This window comes from Lichenostomus cassidix, chromosome 20, assembly GCF_008360975.1.
Source record: "Lichenostomus cassidix isolate B80296 chromosome 20, HeHo_3.0, whole genome shotgun sequence".
Classification (NCBI taxonomy): Eukaryota; Metazoa; Chordata; class Aves; order Passeriformes; family Meliphagidae; genus Lichenostomus; species Lichenostomus cassidix.
In genome coordinates this window covers 5,776,027-5,803,069 of record NC_139500.1, presented here as the reverse complement: position 1 = coordinate 5,803,069, position 27,043 = coordinate 5,776,027, and the positions used below count along the sequence as shown (strand labels likewise).

Below are 27,043 nucleotides of genomic sequence, written 5' to 3'. Positions count from 1 at the left end.
ATCTATTGTAAAATTCACCAGCCTCAGCAATGCTGAGCAGCCTCTCTGAGGGAGCACACTTTGGCAGGGCTTAAAGGGGAAGACAAGAACTGGTTTCCAAAGTGTGCAGAGCTGATAGCACTGGATTTTCCTGCTTGAGCAGTGGTCATGATCCTGGTGAGGTACAACACGACTGTTCTTGGCAGTCCTTGCAGCCAGCTCTGCCAGAGACTCAGTCTCTCCCACTCGTTCTCAGCAATTGCAAGTACAAGGAGGCTTCTCCTAGGAGATCTTTTCAGTATTTCTTTCATCTCTTCTGTTTTTAGCCAGTTTAAACGTTGCCATCAGGGCAGCGTTGGTGAAATTCAGAGATTGGAGGCAAAGCATCATTTGAGGATAAAAAACCAGGGCGGTTTCATCTCATCTAGAGCAAACATCAGCACCTTGCTCAGAGGAGGAGCTGACCTTTCTTTTCCTGCCTTCCTGAGGAGCTGCAGCTTCTTGCTGACAGAGCACAAATGGCTGGAGCTGACAGAGCCAGGCAGCATCTCTTGCCCTTACAGCAAGAATGGACACAGCCTATCCATGGAGTAATCCCTGTGATGTTACCAAACCCAAATGTCCATTTCTTTGGTGTAGAAATCGGTAAAACTACTTCTACAAGGCAAGTAGGATTCAGTCCTGCTGACCAAGAACAGAATAGAAGATACTCTAGATTTGCGCAAAGCCCAGTGCAGTCATCTGGAGTACTCACGTGGCTGTTTGGCTCCTGAAGGGAACTGCAATCTGACTGTGAACCACCACCACAGCTGAAGGATCTGCCAGAGGAATCTTACTTATTGGAAAGGAAAATTGCTCTAAATCTACCTTTTTCTGCTGCAATAAGTGCCTTTATAGACAAGCTAATAAAAATCTGAGAGTACATAAATCTATGTGTGCTTTAATTTCTATTTTACACTTCTCCTTAAATAAAGGAGGCAAACAACATCTCCAAAATGTTCCCAAGTAAGAGTCTGAAGTTAGACTGTGAAACTCCAGTGAAATATAAAGATATTTTTGGCTCTATTAATGTTGGTAGCTTCCTTTCTCCTTTGTTACTGGCAGGGAAGAATATGGCTGAGAGCAGCACCTGGGCAGAAAATGACCTGAAGTCTCCTGAAAAAGGGCTGACCACCATTCTGCTCCATATCTCTTTGCTTTATTATAATACTTTTTAAAAGATGACACTGCAGTTCAAGTCCAGAACCACTCTACAGAACAATGAATAGTGTTCACTGAAATCGCCATTCCTGTGAACTTCACAAAAGAACACAGCAGGAAAATTAAAGATACAGTACTCCAGACTGACCAAGTTTCTGCTGGCGTGGAAATGAAAGAGGGTTCTGCAACTAGAGGCTACTAAGCCAATAGGATCAAACTCTTAATAATGGCCATGGAAATGTTTCTCAATTTCTGATTAGATCACTGATTGCTCAAACCTTTAACTGGGTCACTGAAATTCAGTATTTCAGCCAAAGTCAGGTAAGAACTGAAATACTTGTGCAGACTGCTACTCTCCAAGAGGACCACTGTATCTTTAAATGCATCCTGGATTAAACAAAGGTTTTATCTACACTTGTTAAATTATTGCACAGACCATTACACTGACAAGTACATTATGAACCCATGGAATGTTACAGTCTGGCCTGGAAAATAAAAGCAGCAGCATTATCCTTGAGGTCTCAACCATGAGGGAGAGCTGGCCAAGCACTTCTTGAATTGTAATGATAATTAATAGGTTTCAAGACACAAATGAAACATTTTAAAATAATCCCTAACTCCTAGGATTAGGTTTGGGAGCATAATCCAAGACTTTCACTCTTTTGCAAGTGGCACTTAGTTTGATTTCTTGACATTTTTCTTGTATCAGACTACCTGCAGGAATCCAGCTGCTCTGTATTTTCCAAACTTGAAGCCATACAAAGAAATAAAAGTTTGGGTCACCAGGGGATTTGAACCAGCCATTGCAAAGTCAAACTGGTGCAGCAATTTCACCTAGTGCACGCAGTAATTTGCTTGGATGACCTTAAACTGTGGTTCCAGGGAGTGGGATGGAAAGGGAGCAGAGCTCTGGTCACCCCTGGTCACCTCTGCACAGGTGAAGCACACAGTGACACCAAAGCCCTGCCAAACCACATACTCAGTCAGAGCTGGATCCTCACTCAGCCAGGCAGCCTCAGCTCCAGCAGCCTGAACTCAATGCCTCTGCTCCTCATCAGGCCAAAAAGGGATGATATGGGGAGAGGAGGGGGAATCAAAAAATAAAACAGTCTGATTCATAAACACTCGCTCTGCACACGTGACTTGATGGGATGCATCTCTTCTTGCAGAAACTTCCCAGCCACCTGCTCTGAAAAAAAGTGAAATTCAATAGAACAGAGGGTGTGCAAAAGAAAATGCCCTCATTTTGTCCTCTCCTCTGGAAGACATGATCACATGTTCAGGCTCAGACAAGTAATTAAAAAATGCCCATTTGCCTGTCAAACTGAGACCAGCTGGCACCCTGGTTTTGTATCTGCAATTACACTTTCTGCCATTACATTGTTTTTTATGGATCTTCCAGCAACATCTTTCTGCCAGCTGCAGCATTTTGTTACTTCTCTACAACACTGCAGAAAGAAAGATGAAACTGTTCTGTCCCTGCCTCATCAACTGGAGGAAAAATTCTTACCCAAAGCTTCTGCTTGAGCTGGGCTCTGGCTCTTTGATTTAGAACATAAAGTTTCAAAAGCTACAAAAATAAAATCAGAAGAACAACCAAATGGCTCGTGCCAGTTGTAGCTGCAAGTGATACATAAATAAATCACTTTTGTCCCAGGCAAAGCTCACAGCTGAGGAGAACATGCACACACACAGCACAATTGTTGATTGAGTGGACTGAAATAAAGATTCTCCTGCCATAAGCCATTTCAGGTTTACGAAACAGGAACTGTAATAAATTTGTACAGAAGAAGCTGAATCAGCTTCAGACTGGGCAGCAGACATGTTGACAAGGAGGCAACAGAGGTGTAAGCATAAAAACCAAAGTATGAATGCAGCTAAGCTATGACAAAGTTATACTTGGAACTGGAGAAAAAGCAGAAAAAAATCCTCGTTTTACAGCCAGGCTCTGAACTGCGGCCAATGAAACATGAGCAGCACTGTAAACCAAGAGTTCCCATGCCTTTGGCACTTCCAAAGGGTCAGTGACAGCAAGGACATCTTGGGAATGGCTCAGGCTGGAGCAACACGTGGGTCTGGAGCAGCTCTGGGTCCTGCTGCAGAGGCTCAGACACCACGAGCTTCAGACCACAATCTCAGGAAAAGCAAAGGGGGAAAAAGATATCCCAACTCTTGTAGGACAGGATGAGAGAAGACTGGAAAAATATTCTGTTCACCAGCTGAAAGATCCTAATAGAAATACAGAATCAGGCTGTAAATAGAGCTACTTCTACTCAGACTTAAGCCTTTAAAATCTGCTACTTTTGAGGAAATTCATGATTTTCCTTCCTTTTTAAACTGCTGATATTACTGTAAGCACAAAAACCTCTGCGAGGAGTAAAAGAAATGAAGTGTTATTTAAGGTCATTTTGACACTTTCAGTTGGTTGTTGAACAAATTAACCAATTTTAAAAAGAAAAGGCTCTTTAGGTAAGTAATAGGATCTACAAGGTTCACAGAACGAACTCCATGCTGGTAAAGCAGACCACACAGAACATCATGATTTGAGTTTTCAAGCAAGCTGATTGTTTTTGTGCTGAGAGTACATTCACAACACATCCCCCAAAATAAAATGGGATGCCTATGACACCTCTGATGTTAAAGTCACAATTCTTCTCTAGAAGTTATGGTTTGTGTCATGCAGAGCCATTTGTTGGGTCAAAACTGAGACATAACTGAATCTCCTATTCCAGTCCTTAATGCTGACAAGGAGTTTCTCAAGTTTCCAAAATAGTGTTTCTTTAACAAGATCCAGAAAATGTGGAGAAATGTATGACAGAAACAGAGATACAGCTTGACACACTAAAGAAGAGTTTGGAAAACATCTGCTTAAATTAGATTTTGCTATTAAATCCAGACATCTACTCATCTTGAAAGGGGCCTGCTGCCAGGCTCTTTCCTCAATGTTCTCTTATTTTCCACCCATTTTTTCTTGCTGGAATCTTCTTTATAATTTTTTTTTCACTACAAGGTTGCCAAACAGATGTCCAGAAGGCCATAAGCAGCAGAAAGACTTCATTTTTAACAGAACTGATAAAATACACAGGTAGAGGGAAGAAAGAGAAAAAAGAGAGCACATAAAATACTCAAACTGGGGCAAGGGTATAGGAGAGGAAGGAAAACACTACAGCTTTGCTTTTCTGTGTAGCAGAGCTGCACAGTGCAAACTCAATCCATTGAGTCAGGTGGGCAAGTAGAGCCATTCTGGATATCCCTTAAGAGCTCTTACAGGTCAATCCTGTAAGTTTACACAAAAAATTATCTAGCTCTAAAATCCTTCTGAATTCTAAAGGGGAAAAAATAAGTTCTAAAGTACTAAAAAAAAATATAATGTCATAATGTTTAAAAACAAAGCTCCAATAAAAAATATGTTAAAGACCATCTAGAATTGCCAGACTTCCTGTAGTCAGAGCAATCCATAAGGCATTGGAACTAGATGTATCCAACTGCAGCTTGCTCAGTTAATGGCTGTCTCAAGTCACACCCTGTCCTTTGTTTGCATTAAACACCCCAAATCTCCAATTAGATGAGGACTGGATGAACACCTATTAACCTACACATGCAAGGGTGTGCCATGGAAGTGTCCTTGCACTGATTCCTTTCCTTTAACATTCGTGTTAAGAAAGTCACTGTAGCCAGCTCCAATAGTGCAAGGAGAATATAGTTATCACTATCCTTAAAAAAGGGAGAGCCACCTTTATGTAAGAAAAGATTCAGATGCTACTTTTTTTTTCCCTAATCCGGGCTAGAAGGAAGGAGAATGAATGGGAAGCACAAACAGATCAGAAAGGTCAACCATGATGTGTGATCCAGGTGTGTGTAAAACTCCCTCCCCTCCATCAGCCAGCACAGCCTCCCTTCCCCAGCTGTGCAAACCAGGGTTAACAGAGTTCTAGAAGTCATCCCACGCATTTTTTGTTGCCTTAGGAGGTTTTCTGGTCTTGCTCTCCCCTCCTGTGCTCTCCCAGTTGGTCTCCCAGTTTTCCCAGCTGTCGCTGTTACTGTTCTTGTTGGAGACTGTTCCCGAGCCCCACACGTCCCAGCTATCCGAGCTCTTCTTCTCTGTGGAATTGTCCACATAGGTCCAGCTCTCACTGCTTGGAGATTTATGAGCTTTTGGTGGATCTGAGTTGCCAAAGGTCTCCCAGAAGCTTTGATCTACAGCATTGTTCTGGTAGCCCTCCCCTCCACTGTTCTGGTAGCTGTCTCCCTCAGCTGGTCTTTTGGGGAGTGGGAGGGAAAAGGAAGGTAGAAATAAATTAATTATGTCAAACATAACAATAAAAATCAATGACCCCAAAGAAAACTATAATTCTACTGCCCTTTGTTTAAAAAAAAACCCTGATGATAAAGGCAGAAATATTGCTCCAAATGACATAAGCTTATTGTCTAATTCACAAATTTTGTTAATAGATCTAACAGACCCAGAGAAAGGGAGTATGCATTTGGAGTAAGTTTTAAACCAAGAGGTGTGCACTGCTTTGTTCTCAGTTTAAAAACAGTTATAAACAAAGCTATATTGAATTCCTCCCTATTACATAGAGGAGGACTATTAGCAAGGGCAGAAAAATTTCTCAATATTGAAAAAGTATCTTTCACTACTATCCTGCAGAGAATGTACAGGAGATAAAATTAAGTGTATTAAGAGCCAGAAATTAAGAACAAAAAATTACCTTTCAGAATTATCATCTGGTTTGCCTGAAAAGAAAGTGGTGACATCTCTCCATCCCTTACTTCCAACTCCCTGAACCTAGAGGAAAAAAAAACCACTCCATTCATTTGAACTGAACCAAAACACTTCTGACAAGTCAAACAGCAAAAGCCACAACACATTCCTCCACTTGCTCCCATAAATCAAACACATTTCACCAGAAAATTTAACTGACAGCTCATTAATGTTTTTGATGGCAGTGGTGGATGTAAAGAACATACATTTGGCAGCACTGTGCTGCTGGAAGAGGTGGGAAATAGGGCAGGTTTAGCTTTTTCACCCATTGGTGCACCATGTTTTGAATTCTCTCCTAGACTTCCTTGACAAAAATACTGGAATCAGTCCTTACATAAAATTAAACTTAATGGATGTTTTGGCCTTATGATTAATGAAACTTGTATTTTTTGACCTTATGATTAATGTATTGTAATTTGTATTTGCATTTCTACTGCTCTACAAAGCTACTTTCACTTTGTTTCAGCGTTATTTCACTACCCATGTGAAACAGGCCAAAAGTTGAGTCCTAGAACTGGATCAGAAATATAAATTGATTATATTTAGAGAGAGGGAGGATGAATCCCAGAGCTCAGCCTGAGAGCACTCGGGCTCTACACAGAACAGGTAACATTTATTTTATTTTATCCAAATTGCACCAAAATCTCCGACACTGGGCTGGTCTACGAGAGAGCTTCCAGTGCTGACTTTCCCAGTGCTAGGAAAACACACATTCCTGGGTAACACCATGCAAGTTATCCCAAGAGGTTAGTTTGTGCAGGATTTCTGTGCTTGGCAGCCTCAGACAGCACTTACCACATCACCGAGCACCGAGAGCAACGGAAGGCAAAGGAGAAAGGTGCAGAGCATTAGTAAGTTTTACTGTACCAGGGCAACACAAGCTGTCTCCATATTCCCTCACACATTTTCTTTGCTGTTTAGGACACAGGCTGGTTATAACCACATCATGTCCTCATTCAAATTTCTAGAAGGACACCACCATGCCTGTGCAGCTTTTAACACCTCAGCAGAAATGCTGCCCCCTGAAAATTCCACTTTCCAAATTTCTCTGCTCAACACAAGCACAGACCAAAGCTGCCTTGGGGTTTTGTATCATTTTTCATGAGAATATGGAGACTGGCTTGACTTGTTTGGCCTCCTTAAAGCCAGGCAGGCCACCTCATACCTTGCTGGCCAACTGCGATACCCCCATGGTTACCTCCTCAAGTATTTTCCCCTCTTTCACCTATGTGGACCAAAGTATTGATAATTAGTTATAAAACAAAGTAGTACTGAAACCTTCAGACAAGCTCACTTGTGCTTAAGAGCTAAAATGTCAAAAAAACCCAACCTCAAATTGAATGAAAATGTATTTAAGTAAAAGCTAACAAAATTAAGAGAATTATATGTAAAGACTGTTGATCTATAGCAGAGTGAACCTCAGCCCTTTGAGTTTGTGGGAATTTTCTGTGGCTTTACTCCCAGTTTGAGGAAGTTACTGCTTACACACAGTTCAGGTATCATTACACTTCTGCTGAGCATAAAAACACCAGTACAAAAAAATATCTGCAAAGATTAAGCTTTATAAATATATTCTACTACATATAAAGATTGTGTCTAGAAAGTTGGCAGATCCCTTTTATTCTCTGTCTTTTATAGATGCTTATTTAAATATTAAAAGGGCTTTGAATTTTGATGAAGCACAATACAAGTGGTACCTTTCACCACTTAATAAATGGCAGTTGTTCCAAAGCAACTGACTTTGTATAACCACATACAGAATACTTATTTCAGAAAGTAACATTTATTTAGAATTAACAGCACAACATCCTAAGGGAAATGGATCTATTTTTTTTAACATAGAATGTGTAATTCCTCAATAAATTGTCCTACAAAACAAAAATCAGCTCAAGGAAATGCACCCTAAAAATAACTCTGAAAATAATGCATCTAAGCCCTCTGAAATAAGCTGTGGATAATTCTAGGGAATAGAAAACCAATTAGAGTCTTCTCCTGTGGTTTGACATGCCATGTGGCAAATGGTGAATTAATAAAGGTAATGAAAGAGAAATTATTTTGCAATATGATTAAACCATTCTTTGCAAATGGCTCAAAGATGTTTGACTGAATTAAAACAAAGCTGGCAGGTAGATGGGTAAAACACTAGGAACTTCACACTCCAAGATACAACTACTAATATATATATATATATTGCAGTAACTGATTTTTTATCTATTTAGGGTGCATTTTCCTCTTGTTCCATCTTCCATGATTGAAAACATGATATCTGTAAAATGGTATCTAACAAGGAAGACTCTAACAGACTCTGGTTGACATGAGAAAGGTTGGTGGAGGGAGTTTAGCCTCATTAACATTTCTCTGATTACAGCCTGGCTTTGAGTTGTTTGGTGTTTCCCCTTCACAGAAAGACCCCCTGAGAACCTGGGCAGCTGTGGCAGGAGGAATCAAGCACTCCCTGAGTGAGAACAATAATTCTGCAAGTCATTTACTAGTTCCAAAGTTACCTTTTCCTGTGCAGGTTTGAGAACATTTTCATTTAATGTCTGACCTAACTCTGATGCCTATTTAAAAGCAAAACAAAAACAAAGTCAGTTATATTTTCTTTTTAAAAAAAGCCAATAAACCCCCACAGCCAACACCTTCTGCAGGCTCATTTCTCAGCAGTATCTCCAAAAACACATGAAGCCTTTAGCTTTGATTCATACAAGCAGAATGAGCTGAAAAGCACACACAGCAAAGTGCTGCAGGAGACATTAAAAGACAAAAAATTAAAATCAGATACACATGGCAATAGATGCCCAGAGCCCAAGCAAAGTCTGACCTTGCACAGGAAGCAGAAGCAATGGTTCAACCAGCAACAGCTTCGAGGATGGGCCCCTTGCTAATGCCTGCAGCTGAGTATTTGGAAGAACTGACCTCATCCCTCCTTATTTATCCATACTAATTAAATTACTTGTAGAATTAGATCTTTTGGGCTGATTTTCCCCCAATTCCTCTGTCTTGTAGTGCTCCAATTGTCACCTATTAATAAGAGCTCAAGTGTTTCTGAGCAATGCACAAGAGCCAAAGCTGTGACAGAAGATTTTTGTTTTCTTATTTTTGTTATCTCTTTTAAAGCTCCAGGTTTGCAGGGAGAAAAAACAATGAACTTCAGAAATTTGTTGCAATCCAGAACAATGCACAAGGATATTGTACTTCAGAGGCAGTTTACAGAAATGTAAGCCCACAGTCAAAGTCACAAAATGACTTTCCTAAGACAATGCTGACAAGGACAGCAGGTTTAGAAGAGTCTGAAATCATTCCCTGCCCTACTACCACAATAAGCCTTTGACAGATTTAAACTTTCCTCAGAATTGCTGTATTATACTGAGTGCCTTCTGAATTATCCTGGTTAATCCAAAAGGGCCAATATGCTTGCCAGGCAATTATTCCTAAACATCAGCAGGGACAATTAAGTTTCATTTCCTAGAGGTTAATATTTTATCACTAACATCAGTCAGGGTGTGAGCCTTCATGTTCTTCCTGGGAATGGAGCACCTTAATTATCTTTCCTCCAGATTCCCAGGTGTCTAAGAAGCTTTTCCCTTAGCCACAGCATTCCCAGGATCTCCCCTTTTCCCAGCCATTATCTCCAGTACTACTCCTTACAGGTTAAAATTTCTTTGAGAAGGAAAGGCCAAAAGTAGCTTCACTTCCACTTGGTGAGAAACATGAATGCAAATCACAAAAGGCTTGTTTCCTTTGGAAGTGAGGCTACAAAGTGTCAAAAAAAAAAGAAGGGTTTTCTCACCTTTGGAAAACCCTTTGGAGTCTACTGAACCCAGCAAACTCCTTATGTTTTATATAAAGAGTGTAAAACACCCAGACTAACAGTTCAGATGTCCTAAGTGGAGTCACTGCTAGAATTATGAAGAATTCTTTACATGATCCCTCTTATTCAACCACAGAATTTTCTAAATGTGGAATGGAAAGATTTGGGTACAACTGCACTTTCATCTGAATCACTTCATCCCTTCTATTGTTGAATTTAGGACAGCACTCTGAGCACCATTACAAACACTTCATTCAAGTGTCTGCCTTCCAACAACACCCAGCTCTTGGCACATTCCTGGGGCAGACATGCAAACAGAAATCCTGAAATCATCAGAGGGTGGACAGCAGCACAGTCGATTTTTGGACAGTGCAGAGCTTGGGTATCTCCATCCAACTGAACAAATTTGAAGTAGGCTTGGAGAAATGTTACCATACAAAACACACAACATTATTCTAAACAGGTTTGACGTAAGGCAGAAAAAGAAAAGACAGCTCAGGAGCAAATGCACATATTCAGCACGAACAGACAAGGAGTCCATGCACAAGAACAGATGTGAGGGTGTTACCGGCTCTGGCTGCTGCTTGTAGCCCCAAAACTTTACCCAGAGAGCAAAAGAGAAAAGAGCAAGGAAGGTAGAAGCAGCTTTTAGCAAAAAAATTGGCAGCATTTTTTCAGGCAAGTTAAGTAGCATGAACCTTTTCCAACTTTTAACATCTACTGACAAGACAAACAATGAAATGTGCTTGGCCACTGGGCACCAAATACACTTTTAACCAATGTTAAAAGGTGTTAAATCTGTTCTGCAAAGAGTCAGAAGTTTCAGGAACAAAATTTAACCTTCAGTAACACAGCTTAGACTCTAGAGCACCATGTTGGTGTGGTCCTTGTCAGTAGATGTGATGAGCTTTTAAAATTTATATCATATTTATATTTGTTAATAATACTAAAGAACAGCTTCTAAAAAGGGAACTGCCAGAAGGAGCGAAGACGAAGACCTATAAACTTAGTTTTTCTTAAGCCAAGCAGTAACTACTTTAAAGCTTTGAAATAGGAAGTTTGGGTGCTTTAACAAGACATTTTTGTTGCAAACATGCCCAAATTTGAAGGCAATTTGAAGGATTAATATCCCAGTGCATAGACTTGTCTGAACACCAACACCTGCAGCTGCACATTTGTTTTGAGCAACACATTCTCTGCCTATCAGAAAGCAAACCAGGCTAATGCTGCACATACAAGAATTCTTGTTCAATTAAAACTCCTGTACCATCTATAAATACATGTATTTGCATGTATAAATACAAGGCTAGTCTCACTCAGAATTTGGCAAATTAAGAATCCTATTCTTTTACACATTTTTACGTTTGAATTTAAACTTCTCCTTGCAAACACATCTTGCTTATGTCAGAGCTCTGTGTAGTTCAGGTCTGACTCTGTTTTAACCCCAGTTTGATAAATAAAATGCTTTTGTGATTGCTGCTTTTTGAAATACACACAAGCAAGTTGACTTATTAATATTATTAAAGTTCACATTTGTAACATCTCATTAGGCTTTGGCAATGGGAAGATGGCTTGCATTGCATTATATCACCAAGAAAACTACTCCAAGACAGACCACATCTAAGATTCACAGAAGCAAGATAAGGATATGTTAAGTTTGCAAGCTCTACAGCCTCTCCAATACACCCAGCAGGTACAAACAGCAGACTGTCCCTGTTTATCTCTTGCCTAATTTGATCACTTCAGTTGACTGCAATTCCCGTGGAATTAAAATCTACAACTAAACACTACTGTGCACTGTGAAGGAAAAACACACTGGTCTGTTGATGATCAAATCTAAGTCAATTGGTGCAGGCAAACACATGACATTTAAAGACAATTCCACTGAGCAAGAGCTAAATCTATAATCACCTTTTGACTTGCTTGAGATCCAAACCTGGTAGCCTGTGAAAAGAAGCAAATACATTCAAGTTTACTGGGAACAAACCCTGTGATTTTTAAAGACACACATGTAGAAACACTGCATGATGCTCTACAAGGCAATAGAGCTTTGGCAGAATTTCTCAGAGAAAAGAGAATACCCATATCACCAGCTCTGGCATTCCACTGCTTTGGGGAAGTGTCAGTCTGAGGGAAGAAAAGGTCTTCAACATATACTAGATCTTGGTGAGCCAATACAGGTGAGTATCAATATTTTTGTCTCTTATAATGTACTTTTAAAGTACAAGGTAATTTTTATGCTTACAAAATTTTTGAATAATACTAAGCAAAACAAAAAAAAATTGCAATGCATTGTGGTCACAAAAATATTTAGTCTCTTTCCATCAACATTTATGCAAAATACAGTAATTTCTTATTTCCTCTGGTTTTAAATGACAGCTAGTTGAATCACTGTCACACAAGTGTGCAAATCTGTAGAACTTGCAGAACATGAAGAGCATGCCTCACTTTTTCCCAAATCATCCCACCTTGGTCCAACAAGCTTTTTATTTAAACTGACAAAAATGCTGCAGTGCAACACAAAACAAAGGAAGGAAAAAATATAAACCCATTAGCAGTTTGCAACTTGGTATCAAATTCCTGCTGAAGAATGCAACTTGGCCTTGCTTGGCACAGACTGAAATTCTGAAATTTCTGCTTTATAAGAAAAGCTCTTCTTGAGTTCCTTCTTGATGCTTAAATCCAGTGGAAAAATTTACAAGAATGTCTATCCAGAAACACAAAAAACAATTAAGAGATCTCCAGTCAATATGTAACTATTTTATGAGTCATAGGCAAAGACAGGAGAGTAAAATTTAGATTGTCTTTGTAATACTTTTAAATATTCATCAATATTAGAACACTATCAAAATCTCAGAGTTTACATTAAGTAACTAAACCACATTTTATTTACTTACACCCTCTTTAGCAGCTGAGGCAATTTTGCTTGCTCCAGTTGTAAAACTGCTCCATCCCTTTAAAAAACGCAAGAAAGTCATAAGCCACATGAATAATAATAGCAAATAACTGTGTTTTCATTAAAACAGATTAAATTAAATCAAAATTCTCCAATACAGCTTGTCCTGTAGTCATAACAACTACCTGCTACTGAGAGAAAAATTAGAGCTTCTCATTTAACTGAAATATAGTGATGAACTTCCAGTATTTGTGTCAATTTGAGTAAGTCAGAGTGTTTCAGATGTTAATCTGCTAAACATGGCTACATGCATGGGGAAAACCCATCCCAGGCAGTGGAAGGCAAATTGTTTTCCTCACCAGGATGAACATTCATGCAAGGAACTCAGCCTCCCAGAAATACAGGACTTCAGAGCACACTGCAATGTGTGTCTGTGCTCACACGAGGGCATTTCAGCCAGCACACTCTCTGAGATCCTGGACTCAAATAAAGGCTCACAGACCATCAGCAGTGTCCCCTCTCCTTTGCTGTCTTAGCTCACATGCAATGCATTGCAGTTGTGCTTTCTAATCTGAACTCTCTGGCCTAAAAACTGTGAGGTATCTAGAAAATATTTAGCTGATCTAAACCAAGCATCCTGTGGGATCACCTGGAATATTGTCATCAACCTGTTCAAAGGCTCAGGCATTACCTTCCTCTGGTAAGTTCTAGTCAAAGTATTTATCTATTTTTAAATAAACAGTGCAACCTGGTGTGGATATTTGGGCCAGTGAGGCTCTACAGAAGGCTGTTGGCCCTAATCTTGGTAGAAAACCTTACTGTATTTCCAAGTGACTCCAAATCCCAAATATTGTTCAGCACAGTGACTTTGCAGCCTATCAAAGCACCACTACGGCCCTAACTGCCTCTGACTTTATTCCCATTTTATTTCAACGATGCATCTTTCACTATCTCCGCTTGAATCACGACAACTGTTCAGCCATATGCTGTTATCTCTTCACATGCTGTCACAAGTATTTCAAATGTTTTCATCACTGCTCAGGGCTTCTGGCACCCACATACACACACATTTCAGTTGTTTTCCTCTGAACATCCCTAATATGGTTAATAGATTTAGAGCTATTCCCTAAAGGTAACTACATTGTTTTCCTGCAGCCCTGCTGATTATTATTTCTTAATCCACTGCTATGTCATCACTTATTTCTATGAGCTGACAACCAGACATAACTCTTAAGTTTTGCTCAAGTTTCTCCATTTTGCCTTTTAAAGTCCACCAGTATCTTCTTTATGCTTTGAGAATACAACCAATACTCTGCATCTCTCCATATCCACCTACAGTCTTTAGTCTCTCTTATTCTCCCATAATAGGAGCTAAACCAGAAGAAACAGTAGTTCAGAAAGCTCCAAGCAATTCCTTACCGAATACAATGAGGACATGGCATTATTCAGGAAATCATCCTCTTTTTTTGGAGGGTTTACTGTGTTCCCAAACCCCACATAGCGATTCTCTTGGCCACTGCCACAACAAAAGGAATAAACAGTACCTGTATCAGCATGCAGTCATTAAAAGCCTTAAGTAAGAACTGAAAAGCATGGAAGAATGACAATTGGTTTAGCACCTGGAAAACAAAGTCCTGTAGCACCCAGCACCCAAAATACAAAACTACTCACTTCATAAAGACATAACACCAAGGATCCACTGAGGAATCCTTGCACAATACAATTTCCTCTGTGCAAGCTAATGTGGTCTTAATGATTCTCCAGGTTTAACAGATCACTGACATCACAAAGCTGAGCAAATCCTAATAAAGTGATACATGAAAATGAGAAAAGGAATGAAAGAAGGTTTATAAATGCCTCTGTTCAACTCAAATCACTGCAAGATACAACATACAATCAGAATTCTCTAGTTTGGAACCCACCACAATAACATTTGGGGTTATAAGCTTTTTCTTCAAACATCTTTGTTATGTTATGCTAGAGAGAAAGGCACTCAGGTCAGTAAATATTGCATTACCCTTGGTAGGAGCTGACATCATCATTTAACCAGTCTTCAAAGGCCTTGTCAGAAGAGGCAGTTGCAGTCTGAGATTGTCCAGCAGAACTGAAATAAAACATTCAAGAATCAAAGCCATGTAAGGCAAAACCCACTAGCTCAGCAGTGCAGCTTGATGTATATCACCATAATACAGGTTAAAAATTGATTATTTATTTCATCTATCAAATAGGAAACTCTAATGCAACCACTAAAAGGCATGAAGCTTTTGTTCCTTTGATTTACAACTGCTTTTGCAATTGACTTGGTTCTTTAGTGCACAGAGTAACAAACGCTACATGCAAAGGCACAACAGAATTGCTGTGGTACAGCTCTGATGCTCCCATGGTAATTAGCACCATAAGGGAAAAGTCTGTCTCTTCTTCCCTGGCATCCAATCCCAAACTGGCACAGCACCACAGTTAAGGTGAGGACGTCACACACTACCTGTGAGTGACACAATGTCTAATTTCAGGTGCATTAGAAGTCAGGATAACACAAGCATGACTTGTCCTCTGCTCTTGCTCACTTTGTCTCTGCCATGGGTTAAGGTTCAGGTGCTGTGGGTAGAAATAACTACAAAAACGAAGTCCTGTTCCCTCATACTGCAGTACTTCCGCTTGTTCAGACACCACCACCAACAGAGTAAACCCAGACATGAAACCATCAGGTTTTCATGCTGTATCTGTATCTGATGCTGTACCTGTACCATCATTAGATAAGCAGGGTACATACCGGTGAGCAGAAGACAGAGACATTTTAGGCTGAGGTGGAGTCCAGTTCCTGGCAGGAGAAGTTTCAATGGACCACTCCTTGCCTTCAGCTACTGTAGCTACCTAGAAGAGGCGCAGTAGTCAAGAATACTCGGTCAGATATTTCATACAGAGTTTTCTTCTTTTTAATAAAAGAGAGGTAGAGAAAAAAGCTTCAGATCACCACCAAGGGTTCCAGCACTGTCTCTGGTCTGGTTCCTCTGGGACGTGGGAGCACAGGCAGCCCCTCTCAGCTGCACTATTCACAGACTGCTCCTCCCACATGCACATTTTGTTATTCCCAAACTTTTCAGAAGTGGGGGGCAGGGGTGTCTCACGGTTTCAATTCCCCTTCCTCATCAGAGATGCCAGTGCCAAGCTGTGTCAAATGTGGGTTTAGAGAGTCACCCAAAATAAGGACAGAAGGACTTCAATCCAGAAAAGCTCCTGCCTGCCCAAGACACTCTTCTCTAACCCCACCTTATCTCCCTTGCAGGGCAACATTCCTTTTCTCTTCTGCCGAATATTTGAGCCATTAAGTCATTCAGGTTTACATTAACTCCTCCAGGATTTCACTCTCTCACATTTACCCTTTCAGGAACCACTGCGGTAGTTCAAAAAAGTTGCCATATTCCCTGCTTTCAAAATCAAGTGCTTACAAGGCACTTGATGCTTCCAGATCCTAGGGGTGAGGACACACCCAAAGCTGAGCTTACCTGGTCTCTGAACAGAGCTGCAGCTTTGCTGTTGTACTTCTCCTGCATTGTCCAGCACGGATCATAATCATCTTGAGACTCCAAGAACTGTCGGAATTTGCTGTTACCTCCAGCCTTCATTTTCTCCAGCTCAATATCCTTCCACTTGTCCATGGTTACAGAACGCACAAAACTGAAAAGCAAGTTAAAAAAAAAAAATAGATCACAGCTTGTTATAATTGCCTGCTGTATCAACAGAGACAAAAAAAAGTCTATACTCTCAACTCTCAAAAGTTGAGAGTATAAACATATTAGAGAACACTCTCCAAGTACAGAAAGACAGTTTATCATAAGAAGGTGGGCAGATCCTCACTGAAATAAGCCAGAATCATGCCATTTATTGGCATTTAAAGGAGACAGTCAACAGAAGGCAAGTGACAGAAAAAGCAACTTCCTTCAAGTCCAGAAATTAATGTAACTCACTATGTAACAGAAACTTTTCCCATACTTCACTCTGCAATTTTCTTTTTCTATTATCATATATGCTGATGGTTGGACTCAGTCTTAGAAGTCTTTTCCAACCATAGCAATTCTATGATTCTATGTCCTCCTCTCAGAAATTTCTTTTTTCTTCTTCCATGCCACATACAGAATAGTTGCAAACTCTCCTTTCCTATGCAATTTCTACTCACTAATGAGCTTCAAATCACCCCTTGAAAAGCAAAGAATGTACATCTGAATGGCATCTTTGCTTTGGTGATTTCCCTCCTGGACTTTCTCTGCTTCCCTCATTTGAGTAACTATTCCCTGCTTTGCCCCTATTATACACAAACAGTGTGAGTCTCCAGAACACTTTATAGTTCTTATTCCATAGAGACCCATCTCAGCTGAGCATGTTTCTTGAAGAACAACAAAAACTATTATTTATATTACAAAGAAAAAAGAAATCTGAACAGAATAAAGCTGTTTCATACACTAGCTTTGCACCCAGCTAGTTACAGACAAGGCACAGAGAGCAAAGCCCAGTTTGGAGAGGAGCATGAAGCAAAGCTGCCAGTGAAATGCTGGGTTTGAGACATTCTACACATTCCAAACCAGCACATACTGTTCACAGCCATAATGCACCCTGAGGTAATGCAACTCAGTCCACGGTCTGCTGGAAAGGCTCACCTGAGGTGAACTCCCAAGCCTCGGTGTTTTCCTGAGCACTCAAGACAGATCCAAATTCCATAGGTCACACTCACCCACTGGGGGTTAAATGCACCACATTCAAAACAGACCTGGGAGAGAAAAACAATTATTTCTGCAATCTGCCATCATTGTCCATGGGAAGTTTGCACAGTACAGCTCAAAAAGGCCAGTCATGAAAACATAGAAAATAATTTCAGAAGGGAGAGTTTTTAGTGTTTGGAAACACCTTCCCTGATAACATAAACTTCCTTCAAGTATTTATTTATGCTGCTTGCATTATAAAACTTACTGTACTATCAAAAACCAGTGAGGAAACACATAAATGCAAATGGAAATTACTGAGCAAATGATCCATTTTGATTTCATCTCCATATTGTCTTGAGGGAGGAGAAAGTAACCAAACTGAATTGTTGAGGCTTCCTTGGCCAAATAAAGATGCAACATTTAGTTTGGAACGTTTATTCAGTCACACTGGAGTTTGGCAGAAAATGATAGCAGATCTAAACAGAGTTTTTTCTTTAGAAATATCTTTATTGCTCATACAGTGCAACAACCTTAGTTTTATGATCAGGCTCAACACTCAAGATTTAATGTACTGACATGAGTAAAACTGTATCTTTCCACGGACTATCACATTTAAGGGAAGGTATAATCAAGCTATTTAAAATGGACCACTTTAATTTAAGCTCTGCCCTAGGCACCACTTGTTGAAAAAACCTCAGGGGTTCCAGCCTTACTAGAACTTCTGAAAGACGTGTGCCAAATATTCAGTGATATATTGTAATACATATATAAGATACCCAAATTTATATGGTACCATTAGTGAGCCATACCACAAAGACAGCAGCAACTGTAGCAGACCCCAGTGTATATCAGGAGAAGGTAAAAATAAAATGCAATTCTAAAAAACTGATCTAAAGATCGTAATTTTCTCACATTGTTCTCATCTTGTGCTCTGACTTCCTTGAGGACCTTCCTTGTTCTTGGACTTGCCATGATTCTGCAAAGGGAGAAAAAGAAAAAAAATCAATCACAATCAGATTTGATTTTGGTAGGATGCTCAGTACCTCACAAGCACAGCTCTGTGACAGAGAGCGTGGAATCTAAACCACTGACTCACAACCAGCTGCAGAGGAAAAAGAGACAAACCACACCAACATAAAGCCCAAACCTTATTTTTCCATTTACTTTGCACTTTCGGGGGGAATTAGTCATCTTTATCATTAGAAAGGTATAATTCAGCAATGGCTGAAAAGGGGGCAGAAGGTGATGAAAATGGGAATTCTTCTATGTCACAAATAGTATCAAAACAAACTCTACTGCATGCTGCTCTCAGATCCATCCACTACCCCTCCTGAAAACACTTCATAGCATCCATGATTTTAAGGGATCACATGCACACAGCTCATCAGACCTATGCAAAAAATAGCAGAAACTCTTACACTTTGGAATGCAGAACACATTGCTAAAAGAGCACCTTACTAGAAGACACAAGAACCTGTAATTTTCCAGAAATATGGAGTTTGCCTGTCAAATGAATTCTAAGAAATTAAGGCAATTAGTGGGACCTTTTATACAAAATAGAATTCTAACTCAACAGGCATGTCTCGCTGGCAGACTACATAATCTCACTCTAATTTCTATGACGCAAAAAGCAGCAGGGAGCAGTGTCAAGCTACGGACAAAATTCACATTAAGACAAAAAATGTGATTCACACTCAGTACACAGCCTTGAAAAATACAAAGTACCCAAGGCATTCATGATTACAAGAACTACAGTGTAAGGTGCAGTATAAGAGTACAATTTAGATTTTAAAAATATTGTTATTTCCAACTATTAGCATCATACGTAAATTAACTTTAAATAAATAACATCTGTTCTCCCTTCTTACTTCCTGTCCATCTTTTTATTTCTACTCCAGAAAACAAATTTCTAAGATGTAATAAAGGACAGAAGTCACCAAGCTGACTAGAAACAGTACTACTAGAAACAGAAACTACTACTAAATGTTAAGCTCATCGGTCAGTTGATGCAAAGCATAATAGCAGGTTGATATTTTCACAAAACACTGGTGTGAGAGGAAAAACTGTCTTTATGCAACCCTCTGACACTCAAAAGTCCTTAGAACATCAATAAAATTAAGAAGCTCACAATAATTTTAGAAGGTAAATGATTAAATGTTACTTACAACTGCCACAGCCCTAGGGGGTGGAGAGAGGATATAGATCTTTAATAAATAAAGGAAGGGTATTTAAGAAAGAAAAATGCTACAGGTAAGGAAACATTGTATTTGTATGACTGACATCAACTTCCTAGAGATCTGTAAAGCACAGCAGTACAAGAAATAGTTCTGTGCATCACCAGCTAAGACAACATGACTCAGAAAGGTAAAAGCTCAGTGTTGTACCTACGTATTGCCACTGCTAAGAGCAGAAGGTGTTTGCAGCAGAACTGCCTTTTTTCTAAAGCACTTATTCCTCTGCAAACATCTTGTTGACAAATGCTTAATTCTGTGCAATTTAAGGGGCAGTGTTTTCACTGATGCTTAGAATGTGCAACCTTTCAGCCTTAATCACTTTGTATTAGGAAAAAACTGATAATTAGACTGGTTTAGACTGAAAAGGTCTAACCAAGTTGTGGTGAGTAAAATCTTCCTGTCATCCTGCATCAAAATAAAACTGAACAGTTCTTTTAGCAATAATCAAATAAAAATTGTTTCACTTTCAGAACAGGAAAATGAAAGTGTGCCAACTTATGGAAAATGAAAGTGTGCCAAGTGAACCCTCATAAAATGAAGCACACCTTTTCCAACAGCACTCCAATAATACCATTTAATCTTCCATAACTTACTCATCTGCATGTGAGGAGGGACAAAGATAGCACTACACATAACATGCATTTGCTCATGTCCTAAACAACAACCATAAACACATTTAAACGACTCAAAGTCCCTGTCTTCAATTCCATTATTCGTCCCTAGGATATAAGGGAGAATTCTTCCTCTGCAGTACAGAAATTAGGTAAATAAGTCAGCAGGAATAGCCAGACAGACAACAAGGCACCCTCTGGGCCCTCTTCTTTCCCACTATTGCTACTTTTTCTTCACATGCCAATGCCTCTTCCTCAGGAATGAATTTCCCCAGCATCTTCCTGTACAACACTGACAACTTCCAAGGCTCCTCTCTTTGCCTGGATGCTCAATCCTCTCACCACTATCCTTCCAGTACCATTTTTCCTCCTTTTTCACAGGTTTTGACTCCAAATAGCCAAAAAAGGCAGCCAGCATGCAAAGGCCTTCCAGCATCAGTGGCAAACAAGCACTGCTGGGACTGCACAAGACAGCCTCTTCCCACTCCAATTCTGCACGTGCCAGGAATTGTCTATAAAGCAGAAAGTTACATCCATCCTCCAACAGCCAATCTCCAGCCCCCTTCAGTGTTTATACACAAGTTTCAGATCTCCAGCTCCAAGGTGACAGAGGAAGCAATTGCTTTTGGTTCTGCCATAGGTTTTTGTCTTTTGTAATAGAAACTGAAAGACTTTGGCCGACTGCAGTCTGAACACGTTCCCATTTCACAAGCATCAAGCACCCTGACCAAACCACATCTGTCTGGTGGGAAGGCAGAGCTTCACCCACACCATATCATTCAAGAAAGGAGGAGGTAACTAAAGCCACCAGCTTTTCACCTTGTCCTCCTCCACCAAAGCATTTGGAAACAGAGGACAAGGAAAAAATGTCATATGCTAAGCTTTCTAACAGGTAATGTCTTTAGAAGCACCTAGTTAATTTTTAATAATTTTCCCACAAACTTTTAAGGCTTTGAATTAACATTGATTAACACCCAAAAGCTGAGCCCTGCTAGCTGACTGGACACATAACCACTGTGCTGTTTAAGTTTCATGACTAAATACTGAAGAAAGAAGCTGTGCAGCCACCTTGAAGAAATATACATTGTTTTGATCTGATGTAAAAAAATATAAGCAGTAAAGAAAACATTTAGTAAGTTTCCATTTAAAAATACAAATATTTTTTACTAAGGCTTACAAAGAGGAAACAGCCAGCTTCACACAGACCTATCTCATGCTCTTATTTCCCAAACAATCTGTTTCCAGAGCAAAAACTAGACATACATTGTGTCAGGTTTTCAGGTTAGGAAATCTTTAGCTTGCTAAACACAAGCAAAAATGCAGAAGTGGACTAGAAGTGGAAATAATTCATTACAGGACTTTGCTCCTCTGATGCAGCAGCAAATTCAGAGACAACCTGTAAAAGGCTTTGCAATTCAGTACACCAAGAGACAGCGGGTGACGTGGCCTGGTGACTTCACGGCGCTGAAGGCTCCCCGTGTGTCCCACCAGTGCAAAAAGGCCACAGAGGCTGAAGAAACCTTTGGGATCAACATTGCGCCCATCCCCACGGAGCCGGCAGGGCTCACGGTCACAAATACATTAAAAGCACACTGTTAAAGCGGCGCAGTTTGACACTCACCCGGCTCAGCCAGCGCCTCGCAGGGCCGAGAGCAGCGCGATTCCTTCAGGCACACCTGCGCTACCGGATCTCCCTCAGAACATGGCCGGGTTCCGCCGAGCCCTCCGGCCTCTGAACAAGAAAACAAGGCAGAAATAGCTGAAATAGCGGGCAGGGAGCTGCCCTCCCGCCTGCCAGCCTGGCAGCGCACCTCGCCCGCCCTCGGGACCGTCCTGTGTGACAGCGCGGCGGCCGGGCCCGAGCCACGCCACCTCAGCGCTGCGCTGGGCTACCCGCGGGCGGCCCCGGCACGACGAACCTCGGCCCGGGGTTCCACGGGGACGTACCGAGACGCTGAGCAGCACGGCCGGCCCTGGTGCCGGTCCTTGTCCCGGTGCCGATCCCAATCCCGGTCCGATCCCAGTCCAGCCCCGGCCCGGTCCCGCCCGGCGCCGCCGACGTTGCAGTTCGCGAGGCATTGTGGGTGCGCCGCTTAACCCGCTGCGGGCCGGGGCGGGCGAGGAGCGCCCAAAAAAGCTAAAATTCCCAGCTCCGGCTGCTCCAGGGAGAAGTTTGAGGGATTTGTTTTAACCGAGCGAAGCTGAAATAAAGCTTGAAAGCGAATCTTTTGCTCGCGCTGCTCTCGGTGCGGGACCAGGCTGCAAAAACGACCCCCGTGGGTTATCCCTGAGGGGATGCTGCCCATGGAGGTGAATTATTGCGAATTACAAGGTTTTCCCTCAGTCACTCATTTATGTAAGCAGAAGGAGATTTGCAGCTGAGGCTTCTCCCAGGCTGGGAATAGCAAATTGAAGGGCAAGTTATTACCCCCAGCCCTCTCCTGGTGCTGAACAGCTTCAGGTCCATTTCTACCTGTGCTGCTGTGGGCAGCCCTGGAGCACTGGGATGGTTTGGGGCACCCCAATATGAGGAGGATCTAAAGGTTCTAAAGAGCATCCAGAGGAGACCACAGGGATGAGGAAGGGTCTAGGGAAGCCATTAGGGGAGTGGTTGGGGGTACTTGGCTGTTCAGCCTGGAGAAGAGGAGAATAAGGGGAGACATCATCACAATCTGCAGCTTACTCCTGAAGTGGAGGAGCATTTCCCATCTCTGCTCTCTGGTGATAGTGATAGGACACAAGGGAATGGCTGGAGCTGCGTCAAGGAAGGTTTAGGCTGGACATTAGGAAAAGGTTCTTCCCCCAGAGGGTGGTTGGGCACTGAACAGGCTCCCCAGGGAATGGTCATGGAACCAAGGCTGGGAGAACTGAAGGAGCATTTGGACAAAGGGATTGTTGGGCTGTCCTGTGCAGCACCAGGAGATGGACTCAATGATCATTGTTTGTCTCTTCCAACTCAGGACATTCTCCCCAGATATCCCCCAAAGGTGAGGGTGGATAAGATGGAAAGAGCACCCAGAGCTGCTCCATGGTGCTTGGAAGCACAGGCCAGGCAAGCACATTTATGCTATCACTAACTTCTTTTTAATCATCAGCTGTAGGCACAGGGCAATGATTTAGCGTTTACGTCTGAGTCCCACAGGGACAACACACTGCTCATTTCAGTGCAACTCCAAGTCTGGCCTCCGTAGTTAATAAGTAGGCTATTATCTGACTATCAGTGCACGGGAGATTAACGGGAGCCATTTTCATTACCATTAATGGTGGCTACACACATAATGCCCTTACATCAATGAGAAGATAATGGGCCCTTAAGTGTGCGTGTGTACGGCCGGCAGAGGAAGGGGTATGAAATATAAAGCAAACTCGCCTTAAATAATTTGCTTTTCCAGTTAAGAAGAAAGTAATCTCTTCTCATAAGCACCATCATTTTCTGGTAAACGTGAACCAACAGGCAATGAGGTTCCCATTACACAAATGCTGTGTTACAGGGTCTAATGAGAATATTAATCTTTGTTTTTCCATATAATCGGTAGATAATCCAGTGATCGGTGTTGGCGTTGGCTCTGCAGCGATTCTGGGTGAATTTGCTGCTCACAGCCTGAGCCAGGAGTCATCCTCAGCCCCAGATACTCAGTGAGCAGCACAGACTCACCTATGTGAGGGCTGCAGGGTGGGGCTATCTGGTGTGCAGTAGGAATGAAGGGATGCCACAAACATTTGTCTTTCTCAGCCAGGAAATAAATGCGTGCCATTCCCTGGCATGTCCAGTTTGTGCCGCTCCTGGAATTTGGGATGGGTCCATAGCTCTCTCCCCATCTCTGCCATGTGTGGCAAATACCTATTCTGAGATAACAGATAATGCCAAGAAGAAACATTTGCAAAGGCACCCTGCACTGCCTTCCCTATTTGTTCCCTTTATCTGCTTATGAACTGTTTCTAGCTTGAAACTAAATCACAAGTATTTTTAGCACAATTGCCATTGTTATAATTGTTATGCCCAATGTCAAGAACATATGAAATGTGATGATAAGGAACAAATTACAGCATAAAAATAATACAAGGCAGGCACAGTATCCTTGAGCTGTTTTCCATGTTGAGATTTTCCAGATAGAAATAATTTTGCTTGGCTTCAAAAGGACAATACACAAACATGTAAAGGTCAGTCTGATTTGAGAGCACAGAAAACTACTAGAGCCAAATTCTGCAGAGATTTCATGAATAAATTCACCATAATTGCAGTGAAGAAGACTAATAGCAAGTGGAAGCTTACTAAGATAAGCTACCTAGTGTGCAATTTTGCTTGTAAGTTAATGATTTTGTCTGATGGCTTTGAAGCTTCTTAGAGGGGGAAAAAATTTCTGGAACAGGATTTATACCAAAGAGCATTCATTTTCACTTTTTCCTCTTTAACAGGTTTACTAAACCCTTTCTAATCTATTAATAAGACTAGATTTTGGTTATTAAATATTGCCGTCACTGACATAAATGAAGTGGCATTACCACTCAGTTTACACAAAAATATCTGAAAAATTTTCTTCTAGAATAGCTGTCAGCCTGAGCTTCAAATATTAGGCAAAAGAGATACTACAAACCCTTGTTTTGACTTGTTTACTGATGCCTATGTGGGCTGAATTACAACTCTCAGTAGTAGCAGCACTTGCCATGGATTGAGAAACGGTGGATTTTTATTGCCTTTTTCCCTCCCAACACACCTGAGATGAGCCACTATATCAGGATGTCACAACACTTAAATTGAGGGGGAACAAGAAGAACCGTAGATCCCTTCTTAGATAAATCTACTTAATAAATCTGAGGAGCGAGGAGCGAGGAATGGACCTGTTTGCATGATAAATGTCATCACTGGCGTTCTGCATTGGCATTGTGTGTGACTTATGTAACTGTGTGAATAACATACAACTGTGAATATAACCCGGGACTGTGTCTGTAACTGTGTGAATAATAATGCAACCCCAAACTCAGCCCTTCTAGCGCCAGGAGAAGTCTGGTTAATTGATGGGATTGTGGTAACACCCTTTTCCTGCAGGGTTTTTAGTACTTCTGTGTGTTGCATGCTCTGAGTAGCACCCTGTGAACTGCAGGTTGTCACCTCAGCCACCAAAGGCTTCATCTCATTTTCAGCTTCGCAGACTTGAGAGTTTAAAGTGACTTTGGGAGGGTCTTATCTTTGTAAATCTTGACAGAATTTTCCTACTAACATTAAAAAACACTAGAAAAATAATATGTGAAATAATTTCTGCCGTGGGCTGAAAAACCAGTTGTTATTAAATGTTTATATTATTATTTATTTTGCTGAATGAATAAGATTTATTTTTATTAATCATAGCACTCAGGGCTATTGATATTCATTGCACTTGGCAGCCACAGCCTCTCAGACTTCCCCAGCTACAATGAGTATTTCCATTAAGCTAGAGAAATGTCACATGCACTTAATAAAACAATCTCTTCCCTTTCCTTGTACGGGGAATATTACTTTTTTCCTTCCTTTTCATCTGAGAAACCCATGATTTCTGATACATTTCCTCAGTTAACTTGACACTGGCACAAATCAGTAACTCTATCTAATGACCAGCACAGCCCTGCTGGTGGTCAGGCACCAGAAGCCAGATTTTAGGCAGGGGTTTAGTCCTGCAGCTAAATCACAGAGTCCTGCCTGTGCCGTGACCACACACCACAGGCTCCAGCACTGAATTTCATGTCCAGCTCCTCAAGGCACAGACAAGATCAGGACAGTAATCAACCCCCATCCTTCCTCTGCATATTTATAGGGAATTCTCTTCTGATTGAGCTCCCTGTGCCCACTCCCTCACACAGCTGGGAGGGCATTTTAATGCGTGTATTTCTGCTACCCATCAGGTCACTCAGACAGCCTTTCATTATATTTTTCCACGTCAGAGCTAGAGCTGAAACAAAACTTAAGCAGATACTTGTGTTTAGAAATCCTCATCAGTCCATCTCCCTGTGCATGTTTTTTTCATTTCAGATACTAAATAAAATGTGGAAAGTTTTCATATGAGACAACAGAAAGTTTTACTCTGATGCTAAAACAACAAACAGGAAAGCAACACCTTTTTGAAAAGCAGCTGTTACAACACTCAGCATTAACTTTGTGTTAATGTCACATCTGTGTGTCACATCACAGTTTCTAGCACTGTCAATCAAAGCTGTCAAAGTGACCAGCTTGGTCCAGGAGGGTGAAAAAGCCTGGAAGTCCTGCTTGAATCTACTCTGTGGATATTCAGAATGAACTCTGGGAGGCTGGTTCAAGTGGCTTATTTCCAAGGCAATTAAGTCTTTCTTAAGTAAATGTGTGTAAAAAATGCTCTCCCAGCCTGGTGGCACCTGACACTGCTGACTTCTTAATACGCATTAGCTCTCCCTGGCTGGGGATGGAGAGAATATCAGCGAAAACAGGGCAGAAAAATAGCTGGGGTTGTGTGTATTTGTGTTGGAATATCTTCAGACCACATGTTCCATCCCTTCCTCCGGGCAGGACTCACAAACACCAGCTCCTGACACTGCACACCCCACACTGCTGCAAATGTCCTTCAAAAGACATGCTGAAAGAAACTTGTTATTGATTTCTTCTCCATCACATCACATGAGACCTGTTAAATTGGCTCGGGGAAGTTTGCAATCATTTGAGAGGAAAAAATGATTTCTAAGCAAATGGGGAAGCAGCTTTTCTAAATGAGAACGCTGTAAGCCACTGCTCGAAACCGGAGACTGCTCTCACCCTTCAGGCTCTCTTTTTTGTCATATCATTTGAGAAATGCAACTGTTGCATGGAAACCTTGAATAATCACTTGGTATCAATACCCAGGGACCT

The 27,043-nt window shown here is 41.2% G+C and overlaps 1 protein-coding gene across 7 annotated transcripts; it reads right to left on the bottom strand.

Moving 5' to 3' along the window:
- Nucleotides 1–1,155: 1,155 nt before the first annotated feature.
- Nucleotides 1,156–22,262, bottom strand: ARFGAP1 (ARF GTPase activating protein 1). Of its 7 annotated transcripts, XM_085079452.1 has the most exons (15): nt 22,141–22,262; nt 21,815–21,925; nt 18,261–18,324; nt 17,304–17,413; nt 16,155–16,326; nt 15,422–15,522; nt 14,669–14,755; nt 14,071–14,167; nt 12,653–12,709; nt 11,667–11,699; nt 10,324–10,353; nt 8,449–8,505; nt 7,110–7,169; nt 5,892–5,968; nt 1,156–5,438 (listed from the first exon to the last, which is right to left on the bottom strand). In XM_085079452.1, the coding sequence occupies exons 3-15, from the start codon at nt 18,318–18,320 to the stop codon at nt 5,111–5,113; spliced, it is 1,269 nt and encodes a 422-aa protein (XP_084935578.1). In that variant the 5' UTR covers nt 18,321–18,324; nt 21,815–21,925; nt 22,141–22,262; the 3' UTR covers nt 1,156–5,110. The 7 variants fall into 7 exon arrangements, with proteins under 7 accessions (XP_084935578.1, XP_084935580.1, XP_084935579.1 ...); XM_085079454.1 differs by lacking the exon at nt 7,110–7,169 and having other exon boundaries at nt 5,892–5,962; XM_085079453.1 differs by lacking the exon at nt 10,324–10,353.
- Nucleotides 22,263–27,043: the final 4,781 nt, after the last annotated feature.